At 38.2% G+C, this 16,659-nt stretch overlaps 1 protein-coding gene across 3 annotated transcripts in view; it reads left to right on the top strand.

Moving 5' to 3' along the window:
• The first annotated feature begins 1,322 nt into the window (after nucleotides 1–1,322).
• Nucleotides 1,323–16,659, top strand: part of OLA1 (Obg like ATPase 1) — a 170,993-nt gene continuing 155,656 nt past the window's right edge. For 2 of the 3 annotated variants that reach the window (XM_063099362.1, XM_063099352.1), the window contains exons 1-2: nucleotides 1,323–1,475; nucleotides 2,665–2,765. In XM_063099362.1, coding sequence (XP_062955432.1) covers nucleotides 2,665–2,765 — 101 coding nt within the window. In that variant the 5' untranslated portion in view covers nucleotides 1,323–1,475. The remainder of the gene's footprint in view (nucleotides 1,476–2,664; nucleotides 2,766–16,659) is intronic. The other variant, XM_063099370.1, reaches the window with a different exon arrangement.

Here is a 16,659-nt window from a genome sequence, read left to right as displayed (position 1 = left end):
AGAAACCTTAATGCAATTTTATTATAAATAGTGGCTCAGTTGCTGCTTATGAGGAGTCCCTATTCAAAAGAATTCTGGCTGAAAAGGAACAGATTTTCCTGTTAGATTGGGGTTTGAAATATGGCTTTTGCCATTAACTTGTTGTGTGACTTCATACAAACTACTAAACTTTTCTGATATTGTTCCCTCATCTGTAAAATGGGGATAGAAACCAATTAACATCCTTTCCTTTATTAGCAACTAGTCTCTTTGAAAGAAGCTTCTAGTGTCACAATTTTTAAAAAGGTATTACTTTCATTGCAACAAATACTTGAATGCCAATTGCAGGACCTAAACGTTAGGCCAGGACCTAAACGTTAGGCCAGGATCAAAACGGAAGAATTCCTTCCTTCTACAGTGGAACTCATGGTGTTGTCAGTAGACGTGAATGAAATGGGATGAAACCCTGATGTTAACAATAGCTACTATTCACAAGCCTTCCCTGTACGTGCTGGGTACTGTTTCTACAAGCTTTTACACACATTATCTCATTTGATCCTCACAGTAACCTAAGGTAGTTCTCAATAGCTTCATGTTACACATGAGGAAACTAAAGCCCAGAGAAGTTTATGTCTAGGTTCATATAATTTATGAGTGGTGGAATCCAGATTGGAAACTACGTTTCCCAAATTTCAAAACCCTCTGTTTTTAACCACGCAGAAGAACGGGGGAAAACTGGCTTTATTAAATGCATTCTGTGATCCTGTGCCTGTGTGCGATTACTGAACCATAAGGTGAGGAAGGAATCCTTAGATCATAAGCTTCACTTAACCCTTTTTTCCTTTAAGAAAGTTTATTTAACAGCTTCTCGCCGTCTGGACTGACTGAAGGAAGTTATCGCAAAAGAAAGGCGGGGAGGGCCGTGGTTTCCGAAGAGCCGGGCTGCCGGCCAAGCAGTAGACAGGGGATACAGCGGCTCTTAGGCCGACCTCAGGCGACTCCGATCTCTGGCCGGGCGGTTCAGGGGTCCGGCGGGTAAAGTGTGGGCTGCAGATCAGTGAGCAAGAGCGTGCAGGAAACGCGGGGCGTGCGGCTAGAAGGAAACGGAGAAGTGGGGCCGAGAAGCCCCATGTGCTGAGAGTACGGAAGACGCGGGGTGCCGGGAGGGTCTGGACAAGTTACCGGCTCCTACAGGTTCTGGTGCTGCATGGCTCCTCCTACCCTGCTCCCACCTCCTCCGGCTGGGTGGGCCAGCGGGCGGGGCGGGCGGTAGCGCGGGGCGGGGCGGGGCGGGGCGAGGCGGGGCGCGCGGCCTACGCGCAGGTGCCGACGGCGCCCGGCGCTTCCGTTCCGCCGCCACCGCAGCCGTCGTGCGTGCCGCTGGGCGGAGGGGCCGGGCCTGCGCTCTCTCCTCCTTCCTCCCCGCCTCCGGCTGCCGGCAGGGCCAGTCTCCCGCTGTTCCTGGGATCCCCGTATCATCGTCCACCCAGAGCACGGTGAGGTCTCAGGGAGCACGCGTGCACTCTCCGTTTCGTCTTGGGAGCCTGGGCCCGTTGCTCTGAGGCCGGCGCCAGGCCCTGGCTCGGTGGCCAGGATGGGGCGAGAGCAGCGGGCGGCGTGGGATGTGTGGATGAATGAGGCGCCTTCGGACTAGGCCGCGCGTCCCGAGAACGGCCCGAGCCTTATCCCGGCGCGCCTGGGGAAAGCCTTCTCCGGAAGCCGGGACGGCCAGTGTCCCTGTCAAGAGGGGAAGCATGTTGGGTGGGGGCCTGCTTTGGCTGGGCGGCCGGCCACCGCTGGGCAGGCCAGAGGACTGGACAGGCTCTGCTCATGCAGCTGTTCTTTGGAGGCCTGGGGTTTGGCCGGGAACAGGTGTCAAGACCCTGAGAAGGGAGATTCTTGGCCCTCGAGGCCAGGGATCAGACTGGAATATCACTTAAGTAGCAGGGCACCAGCGTGGCCCTGGAAGGTACAATTCATAGCCAGAAGACGGACAGTTTTAGTTCCCAGCTTCTAAAATGTGTGATTAGCAGTCCTCGTGAGTTCAGTTTGCAGTAATAAAGTGGGATTAATTCTGCACGGGGGAGCTTGAAGCCGGAACTAGCAAGGGATAGAGAAAGTTTTGAACTTGTAAGTAAAAAGGTTTAATAGATTAATTTATTGGAAATAACCAAAGTGTAGATTTCGGAGGTTGCTTACGAGGACTGATGAGCCGTACCTGCATTGCCAAATCTGGAAGGGACTTGGTTGGAAAGACCCCAATACCTGGTGTGTGTTTTATCCATGTGAAAAATGGAGTTATGGAATAATGAAGAACAGGTTCCAGATGATAGAGGAATGGTTTAGTGAGAGATGACTTGTGGCTGGTGGTTCTAGTCTGGATGGAAGATTGGTAGCTAAATTTTAAGTTTATCTTTGATTCCTGGTGCCACATATTTTTAGATCAGTCTTTCTAGGACTTCTCAGGAGTGACTGCTTTGACAACCATCACGTCAGATGTTTACAAACTTTTTTTCTTTTTGTTAAAAAATAAGGTGGATTTAGCTCTGTGGTAGTTTTGGATTGATATGTATAGTAGTTTTATTTTAAATCTTTTATTCAATGGTATATTTTATGTGATGAATGTGGTTTTGGTACATGGCGATAGTAAAAAGTTTTGTTCATATGTTTGTTTTGACATTTCAGATGCCCCCCAAAAAGGGAGGTGATGGAATTAAACCACCCCCAATCATTGGACGATTTGGAACCTCACTGAAAATTGGTATTGTTGGATTGCCAAATGTTGGGTAGGTGGAATTCAGGGCTTTGCTTATTTTCATTTTGTAAATTTGTAATTTGTAAATATTGTATTTTGGGTCCTGTTGTAGAAATGGGAACTCCAGAGGTAATTAAATTTTAAGTTGAAGAAAACAAACTAGGAAGCTGAAATATTAATGTTGCAAAACTAGGCTTTAGTGTAGATGTATTTTATTTTTGGTTTCCTGCACAGATATTATGTTGAAACTTGAGTTACTTATATTGCTGTTTTGCTAAACTCAGAGGAAAAAGCAATGAGAGTTGAAATACCTAGTTGAACCAGACCATCTATATTTGCTTGAAACACTTTTGAGAGACACAGTATTGTATTTAACTGGAATTGGAGTAGTTTGAAATTGATTGCAGTACTGGCTGGCTATGTGTGGTACCTACCTAGGCTGGCTACTAGAGGCCATGAGGTTGGATACTTTAGGAAAGTATCATTTTCTGAAGTTTGATTAGATTCTTGGGTGATCAGGGGTCAGGTAGGTGACTTTTTACTGGAGAAAGATGTGACAATTTTGAATTTAGTATTGGAACTTGTTAGGTAAAAGGGTTTCCGTTATAAAGTGTCTAAATTGGAAAGTTGTGAGAGCAGAAATTTGAGTTTTGTAATGTCATAAAAATTAAAGTGAATCATATATTTGCAAATAAGACAGTGATAGGAAATATGTGGGGTTTATCATACAAATCTATACATATGCAACTTAAATGTTCAAAGTCTGCTTTTTAAATTACTTACCCTTCTATTATAATACCTTTCACTAACTTTAAAATATAAAATATTTCAAAAGTGATTAGGGCCTACTAATGGGTAACAAATACAATATGGATTTACGAAGGTGACTGAGGGTATTTTGGGATCTGCTTTGGGCTTTTATATTGGTAGCAAGTAGAACAACCATGTTCTTCCATGTGTTCTTTGGAGTCCCTGTCATAAGAGATTCCTCAGTGAATGTAGCGTGGTTTGACCAACCAAGGCAGTTCTTAAAATCTTGTAATGTAAAAACTTGATCAAGTGTGGCTCTCCTAATTTCAGTCTTTCCTGGAGCTGGAGAGGTTTGCATTTTGAAGGGGTTTCCTGCTGTGATAGTCTGCTTGCAAAGTAAGATTAAATACAGAGTGGAAATATAAGCAAAACAAATAATTAAGCAAAGTACTGTAGGTTGCTATCAATAAACTTGAAAGCAAGATATGATCATTATGTATGTTGTGAGCTTTATTGCTCTAGTAGGGGAGACATGGTTTTTAAATATTAGCATACTTATTCTTGAATTGCTGCAGTCAATGCAACCTAACTTCAAATGGGACTACTTTAAAATGGACCATCTTAAGTCTTTCCTGTAAAGCTTTTTAGCCATAGAGTGAAATAAAATCAGTGTATATGAAAACAACCAAAAAATATTTTACTATCCAGCATAAATATGCTGTTTATATTTTTAAATTAAATACACTCCTTCCCCTCCAGTTTTATTGAGGTATACTTTACAAACAGTAAAATTCACTCATTCAGTATAGTTTTGTGAGTTCTGGAAATTGTGTTTGGTTATAAACACTTCTTTTTGTAGAATGATCTTACTTTACCCAACTGTTCAGGCAGAGTTCTTTGTAAGCAACACAAATTCTGGCTATTTTAAGCAAGAAAAAGAGGTTTATTGGAAGGAAGAATTGAAGGAGATGCTGAACAGCCAGTCCTCAGGAGGGGCAGGAGCCAGGGTGGTGCTGGCAGAGAAGGGTCCATGTGGAGCTTAGCCACATGAGCTCCTGAACTTTCGGTGTGCCTCACATCTCTTGCTGCCTCTCCTATGATTCAGAATTCTTGGGTAGGGAAATCTGACTGGGCATGTCTACCTTTGGATAGGTTCACAAGAAATAGATTGGGGGAGGGGAGAAGTTCTCTAAAGGATGGCCTGATGATCAAAAATAAGGACATTCAGTACAGAAAACATCTAAAGAATTTCTTGAGTTTTAGAAAGCTGGGTGAATAAGGCTTGCTTTTTAGTATGCATAAGTCTGATTACTTGGAAACTTAGAGGCAATATTTATATCTAATCTGATATTTATTGAACAGTTGCCATATGCAAACCATTCTGAGTGCTTTATATCTATTATCTAATTTAATAAGTAGTTCGACATTCCCCCAAATTAGAATTTAAATTCCATGAAGTCAGGAAATTATGTTGTTCTAGTTTATTGGTATATTTCTAGTGCCTAGACTGGTGTTAGGAACATTGTAAGCACTTAGTAATTATGTGTGGAAGGCAGTAATTATTTGTAAATGGGATATTTTTTCCCTTTTGATGGCTGTGTGTAGGTTTAGTGAAGTAAAAAGAATACCAAACTAGGAGTCTGGAGATTTGGTTTCTAACTCTGTCCTTGCTTTTTCTTGTGAGTGACCCTTTATAAATTAGCTCCTCTTGGACCAGTGTATTATTGTGGGTGTGAGGCTTAGAGGCTGTTTGGGGAAACTACACATTTTGATATTTCATACTTTTTTACTTATGTGAGGGACAGCTCTTTTTGTTGCTACCATTGCATTAGATGGGATTAGATTCAATTAAGAGGCTGGCTGGTTAGCTCACTTGGTTAGAGCATGGTGCTGATAACACCAAGGTCAAGGGTTCTGATCCCCTTACCAGTGAGCTGTCAAAATTAACAAACAAACAAATAAATAAATAAACAAACAAATAAATAAAATGACATTTGCTATTACCAAAAAAAAAAAAAAAAATCAAGATAGATTCAATTGAGTGTCAGAAAACCCTAGATAAACTTGGCTTAAACAGAAGTTTCTTTTTTATGTACAAGTGTGCATTTTGCAGTCATAGATTGGTATAGTGGATCTGCTTTATAAAGTCCTCAGGAACTCAAGCTTCTTTCAGCTCACAGCTCTGCAAACTCTAGGATGTAGCCTCATCCTCATGATCTAAGGTACTGTGAATTCTTAGTAGCTAGTTACCCTAAGTGTCAAAGGGCCAAATAACTTGGCTAGCAGTCTTTTTTTTCTTGTAAACTGCTACATCTTATGTCTGCTAACATCCTTTTAGCCAGAATTTAGTTACAAGAATTTAGTTGTAAAGAAGGCTATGAAATGTAGTCTTTATTTTGACAGCTATATGTTAAGTTAATAATTCCATTACCCTGAAAGAAGGGGAGAATGGATATTGGGGGCGACTAGCATACTTTGTTCAAACACTCAGAACTGTCCCAAGGGAGAAATTGTCTTGCTTAGCTGATGCTTCTGGGGATGTGCTTTGGTGTTCCTACAACTTGCTTTCTCCCAATTTGCCAGAAGCCAATACAGAGTGTATTTACTATTGCTGAAGGAAAGGGTTGTAGGAAATGTTTAAAAAAAAAAAAAATTATTTGTTGGTGTCTGGCTGGTATGGGGATCCTACTGTGGTGTTACAAGTGCTAAAAAAAATTTTTTTAAATCACAATTATTATCAGTTTTTTAGTTATCTATTGTTGTGTAGCAAACCACACAAAAGATCGTGGTTTAAAACAACGACAATTTGTTATTTCTCACAATTCTGTAGGTTAGGTGGGTGAATCTTCTGCTGGTCTCACTCGGGATCCCTCATGTGGCTACATTCAGCTGGTGGCTAGTCAGGACTGGAAGATCTAAGATGGCCACTCTCACAGGTCTGGGGCCTTGTCAGGGTTGGCTGGAAATCTGGACCACTTCAGTTATCTGTTACACGGCTTCTTTTTCTTTCCTTCCCAGTGGTCTCTTGATTAGGCTTCTTTACAGCCTGGTGGCTGGCTCCCACGAGAGTGGAAGTGTGGCAATGGCATAGCACACTTCCACCAAAATCTTTTGGTCAAAGAAGGAATGATATTGGCCCACAGACAAGGAGGGAGGGGAAATAGACTCCACCTCTTGATGGGAGGAGTGGCAAAAAATGTGTGGCTATCTTTAGTCCACTGTAATCAACTATTTCCCTAATATGGTTTGTGTGATGCCCAGGTGTTCCCTGGAGAAGTCTTCCTGGCTGACTCTTAGCTCACTTCTTGTTCTTACCTTAGAAGCTCCATACTTGATTGCTTAAAGGAACTCACTGGAGAAAGATTATTATTGGTGATCAGAGTATTTTCTTCCTAAAGAGCTGATGAAGTTAAGCTGAGAGTCAGAGATTCCCATGTCTGCTGAATAGACAGATTAGCAAGATTTTTATTTATTTATTTATATTTTTTATTTTTTTAAAAGATGACTGGTAAGGGAATCTTAACCCTTGACTTGATGTTATCAGCACATGCTCTCCAAGTGAGCTAACCGGCCTTCCCTATATAGGGATCCGAACCCATGGCCTTGTTATCAGCACCATACTCTCCCAAGTGAGCCATGAGCCGGCCCTCAGATTAGCAAGATTTTTAAATACCTTTTTCGAATGTATGTTAGGGGCTTAATAAATAATTGACATATTTTTATGCATGTATTTATTTTTCCTGTTGATCAGATTTTCTTCAATATTTATTATAAAAACAATTTCACACAGAAAATCCTCTGAATTTTTATATGTAATAATGTTTATTATATATACAGTATATATAAGAAACAATAAACACTTATGTTTAATCTGTCCCTGGAATAAATTATATTTTCTCTTTGGGCTGGCTGTTTAGCTCAGTTGGTTGGAGTGCCGTGTTATAACACCAAGGTCAAGGGTTCAGATCTCCATACCAGCTGGCTAGCTGTCCCCCCTCCCCCAAAATATGTATATGTATTTTCCTTTTATGAATTCTTAACATTAATATCTTCTGTTTATGAGTTAATAATTTTATATTTTTGTAAGGAGTGCATGTATGAACTAATTGTAAGTTGTAACTAGATGTGTAAGTGAAGGTATAGGGAAGTGCAAATTGTGTATTTTAAACTTTTTTGGGGGGTCTTTAAGGCCTTTTAAAAGTTTGCTTTTGACAGAAACTATAGCAAAGGCAGTAGTAGTCTGATGATCAAAGATGATACTCATTTTTTGTCCTTACCTTACTTAACCTCTCTGCCCTATTTGACACTGTTAGTAGTAATTTCTCACCTTTCTTACTGTTCCTTCCGTCTTTTATTCTTGCTACACTTCCAGTGTTTCCTTCCTAATAATAAATTTCTGTTCTTGGCCACCTTTTCATTTATACATTCTCCTGGGCAGTCTCATCCTCTCCTGATTTTAATCATCTGTTGGCTTCCATTTTCTAAATTTATACATGCTGCTAAGGTTGCCTCAGTTGCTGATTCGTATATCTAACTGCCTTGAATATCTGCAGTTAAATGTCTCTACTTGGCATGCCCCAAACTGAGCTCAGTTCCTCTTATATTCCCTGTCTTGGGTAACAATTCCATTTTCCACCACAGTATTTAAGCCAGAGACTTGAGAGACTTATATTTGCATCTATTCCCCTCAATCGTATTTTTCTTTAGAGCACCAAACATGGTGCCTAAATATCTCTGTGATTTATTTCCTTCATGTCTTCATTTTCACTTATTTCTTTAATTATTGCAGAGGCTTAAGTGGACTGTCAGGGCATTATCTTTTTACAGTTTTATTTAATTCAAGTATAAATGTACATATCATATTTTTACATATGAATACATCCATGTACCCGCATCAAGATATAGAATATATCCAGCACCATGGAATACTCCCTTGTACCGCTCCTCAGTCAGTACCCTCCTCCCCAGGATACCCATATTCTAACTTCTATCACCATAGACTAGTTTGCTTGATATAGATGGAATCATAATGTACTCTTTATGTCTAAGTCAGCATCATGTCTGAAAGAATACACAATTTATTTACCTATTCTGCTGTTCATGGGCATTTGAGTTTCTCATTTTTTGGCTATTATGGATAAAGCTGTTTTGAATATTCATGTATATGTCTTTTGGTGTGTGGACCTAAGAACTCATTTCTGTTTGGTGAGTGGGTACACACATACTCACCCTCACATCCCACTCCAGGAGTTAAATAGCTTTAGTAGATACTGCCACACAATTTTCCACTGTGGTTTTAATTGTTGTGCATCCTCTCTAACATTTGGTATTGTCAGTCTTTTTCATTATGGCCATATTTATGTGTAGTGTCTTCTTGTTGTTTTGTGTATCTCTGATAGCTTGTGATTTTGAGCACCTTTTCATATACTTATTGGATACCTTTTGTGAAAGGTCTGTTTTTTTCTTAATGATTAGGTGTTTTTTATTCTGGACATGAGTTCTTTGTTGGATGTGTAGTACAACTGTCTCTTTCTAGTTTGCTTGACTTCACTTTAAATTAAAAAAAATTTTTTGAAGTAATTTCAAGCTTAAAAAATTTCACACTTGCAAAAATAGTTTAAAGTATTTCTATATAACCTCTGCTTATATTCCCTAAGTGTTCATATCTTCTATAGTACAATTGCTAAAACCATAGTGCAATTACCAAAATCAGGAAGTAAACATTGATTTGCCAATTGTTCCCATTAATGTCCTTTTTCTGGATTATCCAATCAAGGATGATATGTTGCATTTAATTGTTTTGTCTCCTTAGTTTCCTTTAATCTGGAACACTTTCTCAGTCTCTGTCTTTCATGTCCTTGACACTTTCGAAGAGTACTGGCCAATTTTTGTGTAGAGTCCTCATTTTGCATTTGTCTGATGCTTCCTTGTGATTGAATTCAAATTGCGTTTTGGGGCTTGGAAGTGATGTGCTGTTAGAACACTGCATCAGAAAGTACATGATGTTGATCTGTCCCATTATTGGTGATAACTGATCACTTGTCTAAGGAGATGTCAGATAAATTTCTTCACTGAAAGGGTTATTATTTCCATTGCAAGTAATAAGCATCTTGTGGGAGTTCTTTGAAATTGTGTACATATCTTGTTTCTCATACTTTTGCCCCCTAATTTTGGCATTATTAATGATTCTATCTTGAAACAGTTAATATCATGTTATTTACCAAATGTTGATTTTAAAATTTCCTTTGTTCCTTCTACATTTATAGAAGGAACAGTGGACATTTATAGAAGGAACAGTGGAAATTCTATTGTATAGAAAGAATTCTGTTGTAAAGAAGAACTCCCCCATTTATTCATGTATTTGTTTATAATTTATTTATTTATTTAAATTTATTTTGTCAATATACAATATGATTGATTATTGTGGCCAATTATAATTTATTTATATCAGCATTGATTCTTATTCTATTCTGTTGGTTATAATCCATTATTATTGTTATTTATATTGTTGTTCAAATTGCCCAGATTTGGCCATTAGGAGCCTTATGTTCACTCATACTCCTTTTGATATGTCCGCTTTATTTTTTCAGTACTTTCTACTTTCTGGCACCACAATATGTTTCTGGCTTATTTGAAGTCTCTCTGCCCCAGCCTTAGAATACACAATTTTTTTGTGTAGATATATGCTTTCGTTTCTCTGAGGTATATTCTTAGGTGTGGAATTTCTGGGTCATATAGTGATTCTGTGTTTAACTATTTGAGGAACTGCCAAACTGTTCCAAAGTGACTGCTCCATTTTACATTCCCACCAGCAGCGTATGTCGGTTCTAAGTTCACCGTATCCTCTCTAACACTTGTCTTTTTGATTATAGTCCGGGTATGAAGTGGTATCTCATTATGGTTTTTACTTGTGTTTTTTTGGTGGCTGATGATATTGAGCATCTTTTTGTGTGCTTACTACATCTTCATTTTTGAAAGATGTTTTTACTGGATAGAGTTCCAGGTTGACAGTTTTTCTTTTAGCATTCTAAGGTATCTTTTCTTTTCTTCTAGCTTTCTAATGAGTAGTCTGTTGTTATTCTTATCTTCGTTCTTCTGTATTATATATATTTTTTTCCTCTGGCTGCCTTTAAAATTTTCTCTTTACTACTGGTTTTCAGCAATTTGATTTTTATGTGCTTTGCTGTGGTTTTCCTTATGCTTCTTTTCCTTGGGATCTGTTGGGATTTTAGGTTTGTGAGTTTATGGTTTTCATTACATTTGTAAAATACTTGGTGAGTATTTCTTCAAATACTTTTTTGCCTACCTACCTTGCCCCCTTCCTGGGACTGCTGTTACATGTATATTAGTCCCCTAGGTAGTATCCTCCTGAAGCTCTGATAATTTCTTTCCCTAATCTTTCTCCATGCTTCATTTAGATAGTTTCTATTGCTCTGTCTTAAAGATCTTTTCTTCTGTGGTATCCAATTTGCTGTTAATCATATTTTTCATTTTAATTTCTTTTTATTTTGAATATTATATTTTTCATGCAATAATTCTTTCTGGATGTTTTTCATGTCTTTTACTTTATTCCTCAATGTCTTCATATTTCTTTTTATATCCTTCAGAAAATTTTTAAAAGATTTATAACTTTTATTTTAAGATCCTTGTATGGTAATTTCATCATTTGTTATTACTGGGTTTGTTTGTATTTATTGACTTTTATTGTGATTTTGGTGTATGTTTTCCTGCTTTTTTGCTTGCCTTGTAATTTCTTTTGGATTCCAGACACTGTGGAGTTTACGTTAAGTGCTGAATTTCATTGTTATTTCTTTAAAGAGTGTTGGACTTTGGCCTGGCATTTAGCTATTTGTGTGTCATTTTGATTGTTTTGAGGCTTCTTATTATATTTTCTTGTGATAGGTTCATAAGATTTTCTGTTCTGGTGCTACTTTAGCCCTAGTATTGAGATGTGACCCTTTTGAGGACTCTGTCCAAATTCTCTTATATTATATGGTTTCTTCTCCACTCTGGCCTAGTACGAATGTGAACTATTCCAACCTCTGTGTGAGCCTGAGAATTGTTCACTCTAGTGCTTTTGGGTGGTTCTTTTCCTAGCCTTGTGGAGATTGAACTTACTCATCATGTACAAGTCATTACTCAGCCATGCTCTTTTTTTTTGGTGGCTGGCCAGTAAGGGGATCTAAAACCTTGACCTTGGTGTTATGAGCACCATGCTCTCTCAGGTGAGCTAGTGGCCAGCCCTCAGCTATGTTCCTGAGAGGACTCTCTGTACTTCTTCAGAGCCCTCTGTGCAGCTCTCACCTTTCTAGTATACTCCATTTAAATTGTAGCTGCCTTGGCCTCCTGACTGTCATCTCAGCCTCCTCAACTTGGCATGACTGCTGGGTTTTGTTAGTTCCCCCTCCCTGTACTGTGGCTTTGAAACCACCTTTAGGCAGTAAGCTGGGACAATTGTAGAGTTTATTTCATTTGTTGTTCTCTCAGGGAACACAGTTTTGTGCTGCATAGGTCCTGTGTCTGAAAACTGTTATTTCATATATTTTGTTGGTTTTCTACCTGTTTATGGCAGGAAGGCAGTTGTCATAACAGAAGGGGAAGCAAAACTCCCCAATACCATTTTAAACCTTACTGTATACTTGTCAGCATTTCAGAGTGCGTGTTCTTTCATGGAAATTCGTGATTTGGGAATTATTTGCTTTCTCTTTTTAATATGTTCTAAATGATCTTTTGGACCAATAGATCTGCTCTCCTATTCATTCTTTCCTGTTATTCAGCAGTAATTGTGTGCCTTAGCAGTACTTCTTAGATTAATTGACTTTCTTTTAAGTCTTTTAATTTTCATTTAGTTTCTTTTTCAGAATGCTAGTCTTTATTGCTGTACCACCACATAATTTCAGATGCTCATTAATTTAGTTACTTTTTTAACTATTAACTAAACTATAGACTTTATTTGGATGTCACTAGTCTTCCCATTAATATCCTTTGTCTTTTCCAGTGTAGAATAATGTATTAGTCCGTTTTGTGTTGCTATAACAGAAATACCTGAGACTGGGTAATTTATAAGGAACAGAGGTTTATTTGGCTTATGATTCTGGGACAGCAGCATCTGGCATGGGCCTCAGGCTGCTTCTGCTCATGGCAGAAAGTGACAGGCAGCCAATGGGTACAAGCAGATCACATGGCAAGAGGAAGCAAGAGAGAGAAAGGAGGGGCCAGGGTCTTTTAAACAACCAGCTCTCAAGGGAACTAACAGCGAGAACTCACTCAATACCCCTCCTTCCCCAGGGAGAGCATTAATCCATTCATGAGAGATCCACCCCCATGACTCAGTCAGTTTCCAACACTGCCACATTGGAAATCAGATTTCTGTGAGTTCCAGGAGGACATTACATCCGAACTCCATCAAATACTCATGTTGCATTTAGTCCTCATGTCTCCTAAGTCTTCTCCAATCTGTGACAATTTCTCAGTGTTTTATTTTTCATGATCTTTTAAACGCCATTTATTTTTGAAAAGTACTGGTCAGGTATTTTGTATAATATCTGTCAATTTGAGTTTGTCTAATGTTTTTTCCTGCTATGGACTTTTTTTTTTTTATTGTGGTAAGAAACACATACTATAAAATTTACCCTCTTAACCATTCTTAAGTATACAGTTCAGTGGTGTTAACAACATTCACATTTTGTGTAACAGAGCTCTATATCTGTTTCATCTTTCACAGCTGAAACTCTGTACCAATTGATCAACTCCCATTTCCCCTCCCCCACAGCTTCTGGTAGCCACTGTTCTATTTTGTGTTCCCAGGATTTTGACTACTATAGATATATTGTATGAGTAGAATCATACAGTACTTATCCTTTTGTGACTGACTTATTTCACTCAGCATAGTGTTCTCAAAGTTTATCCATGTTGTAGCATGTGACAGGATTTCCTTTTTTTTTTTTTTAGTGCTGAATAATATTCCATTTTATGTATGTAACTCTTCTTTGTACAATCTACCTCTTGGTAGAATAATGCTGCAGTGAACATGGGTGTGCAAATATCTCTTTGAGGTTTTGCTTTCAATTCTTTTGGATATATACCCAGAAGTGAGATTGCTGGATCATATGATAATCCTATTTTTATTTTTTTGAGGAACCTCATACTGTGTTCCATCATGTCTGTACCATTTTACATTCCTACCAGCAGTACACGCAGTTCCAGTTTTCCACATCCTTGCCAATGCTTGTTACTTTTTGTTTTTTTGATAGTGGCCCTCCTAATGAATGTAAGGTGATATCTCATTGTAGTATTTTTTTTTTTTAATAAAAAATTTTTTTTTATGGCAGTCTGGTGTGGGGATCTGAACCCATGACCTTGAGGTTATAAGGCTGCATTCTATCATTGTAGTTATGAATTGCATTTCTCTGGTAATTAGTGATTTTGAGCATCTTTTCATATGCTTGTTGGCCATTTGTGTGTCTTCTTTGGGCAAATGTCTATTCAAGTCTTTTGCCTAGTTTTTAATTGGGTCACTTGTTTTTTGTTGTTGTTGAGTTGTAGGAGTTCTTTATATATTTTAGTTATTAATCCTTTATCAGATATATGACTTGCAATCACAGATGCTCCTTGACTTAAGATGGGGTTATGTCCTGTTAATCTCATAGTAGAGTGAAAATATCAAAAGTCAGAAATGCATTTACTACATTTAAATTGTTGAATATCATAGCTTAGCCTGGCCTACCTTAGCATGTCAGAACACTTACATTAGCCTGCAGTTGGGCAAAGTTATTTAACACAAAGACTATTTTATAATAAAGAGTTGAACATCACAGGTAATTTGTTGAATACTGTCCTGAAAGTGAAAAGCAGAACAGTTTTGCACCATCACAAAGTCAAAAAACAGTAAGTTGAACCATCGTTAAGTTGGGCACCATCATTATTTTCTCCCGTTCTGTAGGTTGCCTTTTCACTCCATTGATTGTTTCCATTGATATGCAGACGTTTTTAAGTTTGATGTAGTCCCATTTCTCTATTTTTGCTTTTGTTGCTTGTGCTTTTGGTGTTATATTTAAGAAATTATTGCCAAATTCAACATCAAGAAGCTTTTTTCCTATGTTTTCTTCTAGGAGTTCTGTAGTTTCAGGTCTATGTTTAGGTCTTTAATTCATTTTGAGTTATATTTTGTACATGGTATAAGGTAAGAGTTCAACTTCATTCTTTTGCATATGGATGTCTAGTTTTCCCAAAAGCGTTTGTTGAAGAGACTGTCCTTTCCCCATTGTGTGGTCCTGTAACCCTTGTTGAAGATCATTTTGCCATTGTATTAGTCTGTTTTGTGTTGCTTTAACAGAAATACCAGAGACTGGGTAATTTATAAAGAAAAGAGGTATATTTGGCTTACAATTCTGGGACAGCTGCATCTGGCACAGGCCTTAGGCTGCTTCTACTCATGGCGAAAATGGCAGGCAGCTGGCAGGTACAAGCAGATCAGATGGCGACAGGAAAGCGAGAGAGAGAGAGAGAGAGAGAGGGAGAGAGAGAGAGGGAGAGAAGGTGCCAGGGTCCTATAAACAACCAGCTTTCACAGGAACTAATAGAGTGAGAACTCACTCATTACTTCCCCACCTAGAGAGAGCACTAATCCATTCATGAGGGATCTGCCCCCATGACTCAGTCAGTTTCCAACACTGCCACATTGGGGATCAGATTTCCACATGAGTTTTGGCGGGGACAACACATCCAAACTCCTCAGCCATACATATGAGGGTTTATTTCTGGGCTCTCTATACTGTTCCATTGGTCTGTAGGTCTGTCTGTATGCCACTGCCACACTGTCTTGATTACTGTAGTTTTGTAATATATTTTGAAATCAGGAATCATGCTATGGACTTTTGGAAAGAATACCGTGGGGGCAAAGTGCCCCTCTCATTGCATTGTATCAAGGGGTACATGATATCAACACAACTTATTACTGGTGATATTAACGTTGATCACTTTGTTAAGGTGGTATCTGCCAGAGTTCTTTACTGTAAGTTTATCCCATTTCCATTTCCATACTTTGTTCATTAAAAGAAAGTAAGTAAGTCCAGCCCATACTCAGGGGGAGGGGCATAAACTCCACTTCCTTGAAGGAATTTTGAAGAATTTATGACATTTGTTAAAATCATCACAATAATTGATTGCTGTTATGGGGGAAAGATATTTTGAGGTTGTTCAAATATCCTGTTTCTTTTTTAAGTTTCACTGACTAATTTTATCATTCTTCAGTGTATCTAGCCTGCAGCTATTGTTAGTGAGGTGTTTTAATGGTGATTTTCTACTTTTCTTATTCCATCTACATTTATTGTTTGGAATTCTTTTGTAAGGAAGATTTGTCTATTTCCTCACATTGAGTTGTTAATCATTCATTTATATAGTTCTATTTGGGCTTCTTAATATATTTTTCTTTGAGGTTATAATACAGTGTTGTCAGAATTTATTTTGCTTCTCATCTTTCAGGTTAACTCCTTTGTCCTTTTGACATATCCCAAAAAAGAGAGAGAAAAAAATGATGTTTTAGGCTAATATATTTTTCCTGCCCCAGCCTTGTTTCCTGGGATCCCTGGTCTTTTACTGGAGAATGGTGTATAGAAAGTAGGATTTGGGTTCTAGGTTTGATCATTGCTGCTGGTGTATTAACTGCTTTTAGACATTCTTACCTGGCAGAGTTAGGAAATATATGTAGTTATACTAACCCATGTATACACACATTGATATTTATTTCTGTCATCTGTATTTATTTTAACAGTTTACTTATATCTAAATTCAAAACATTTTGAAAGAGCATTCTGGTTTTTTCTTTGTTTTGGATGTATGTTGTTTAAATGGTTAATTTAAAATGCTGTGGGTATTTGCATTGGTGTCCTGACTTTCCAGTACATACTGTAGTTTTGCATAAGGTTTTAGATAAAACATGTATTCAGTTAAATTTACTTAATATGGTAAGATAAGTAATTTCCAAAGTAGGTGCTTAGGTCTTAAATGGAGGGGGCGGGGCATACATTAAATCTAGCCACTTTTTTCTTTGTTTGTTTTGTTTTTTAATGCTGTTATTGCTGAAATAATATTTATGTAAATCCATTCCTGCATAAGACAAATTCTCACAATTTTGAATCTTTCTCCTACTTTCAAACTTTGATAATAACCTCAAG

The sequence above is a fragment of the Cynocephalus volans genome, chromosome 1 (genome assembly GCF_027409185.1).
Source record: "Cynocephalus volans isolate mCynVol1 chromosome 1, mCynVol1.pri, whole genome shotgun sequence".
NCBI classification, from domain to species: domain Eukaryota; kingdom Metazoa; phylum Chordata; class Mammalia; order Dermoptera; family Cynocephalidae; genus Cynocephalus; species Cynocephalus volans.
Note: the sequence above shows the minus strand (reverse complement) of the source record. Positions and strands in the feature narration are given on the sequence as shown.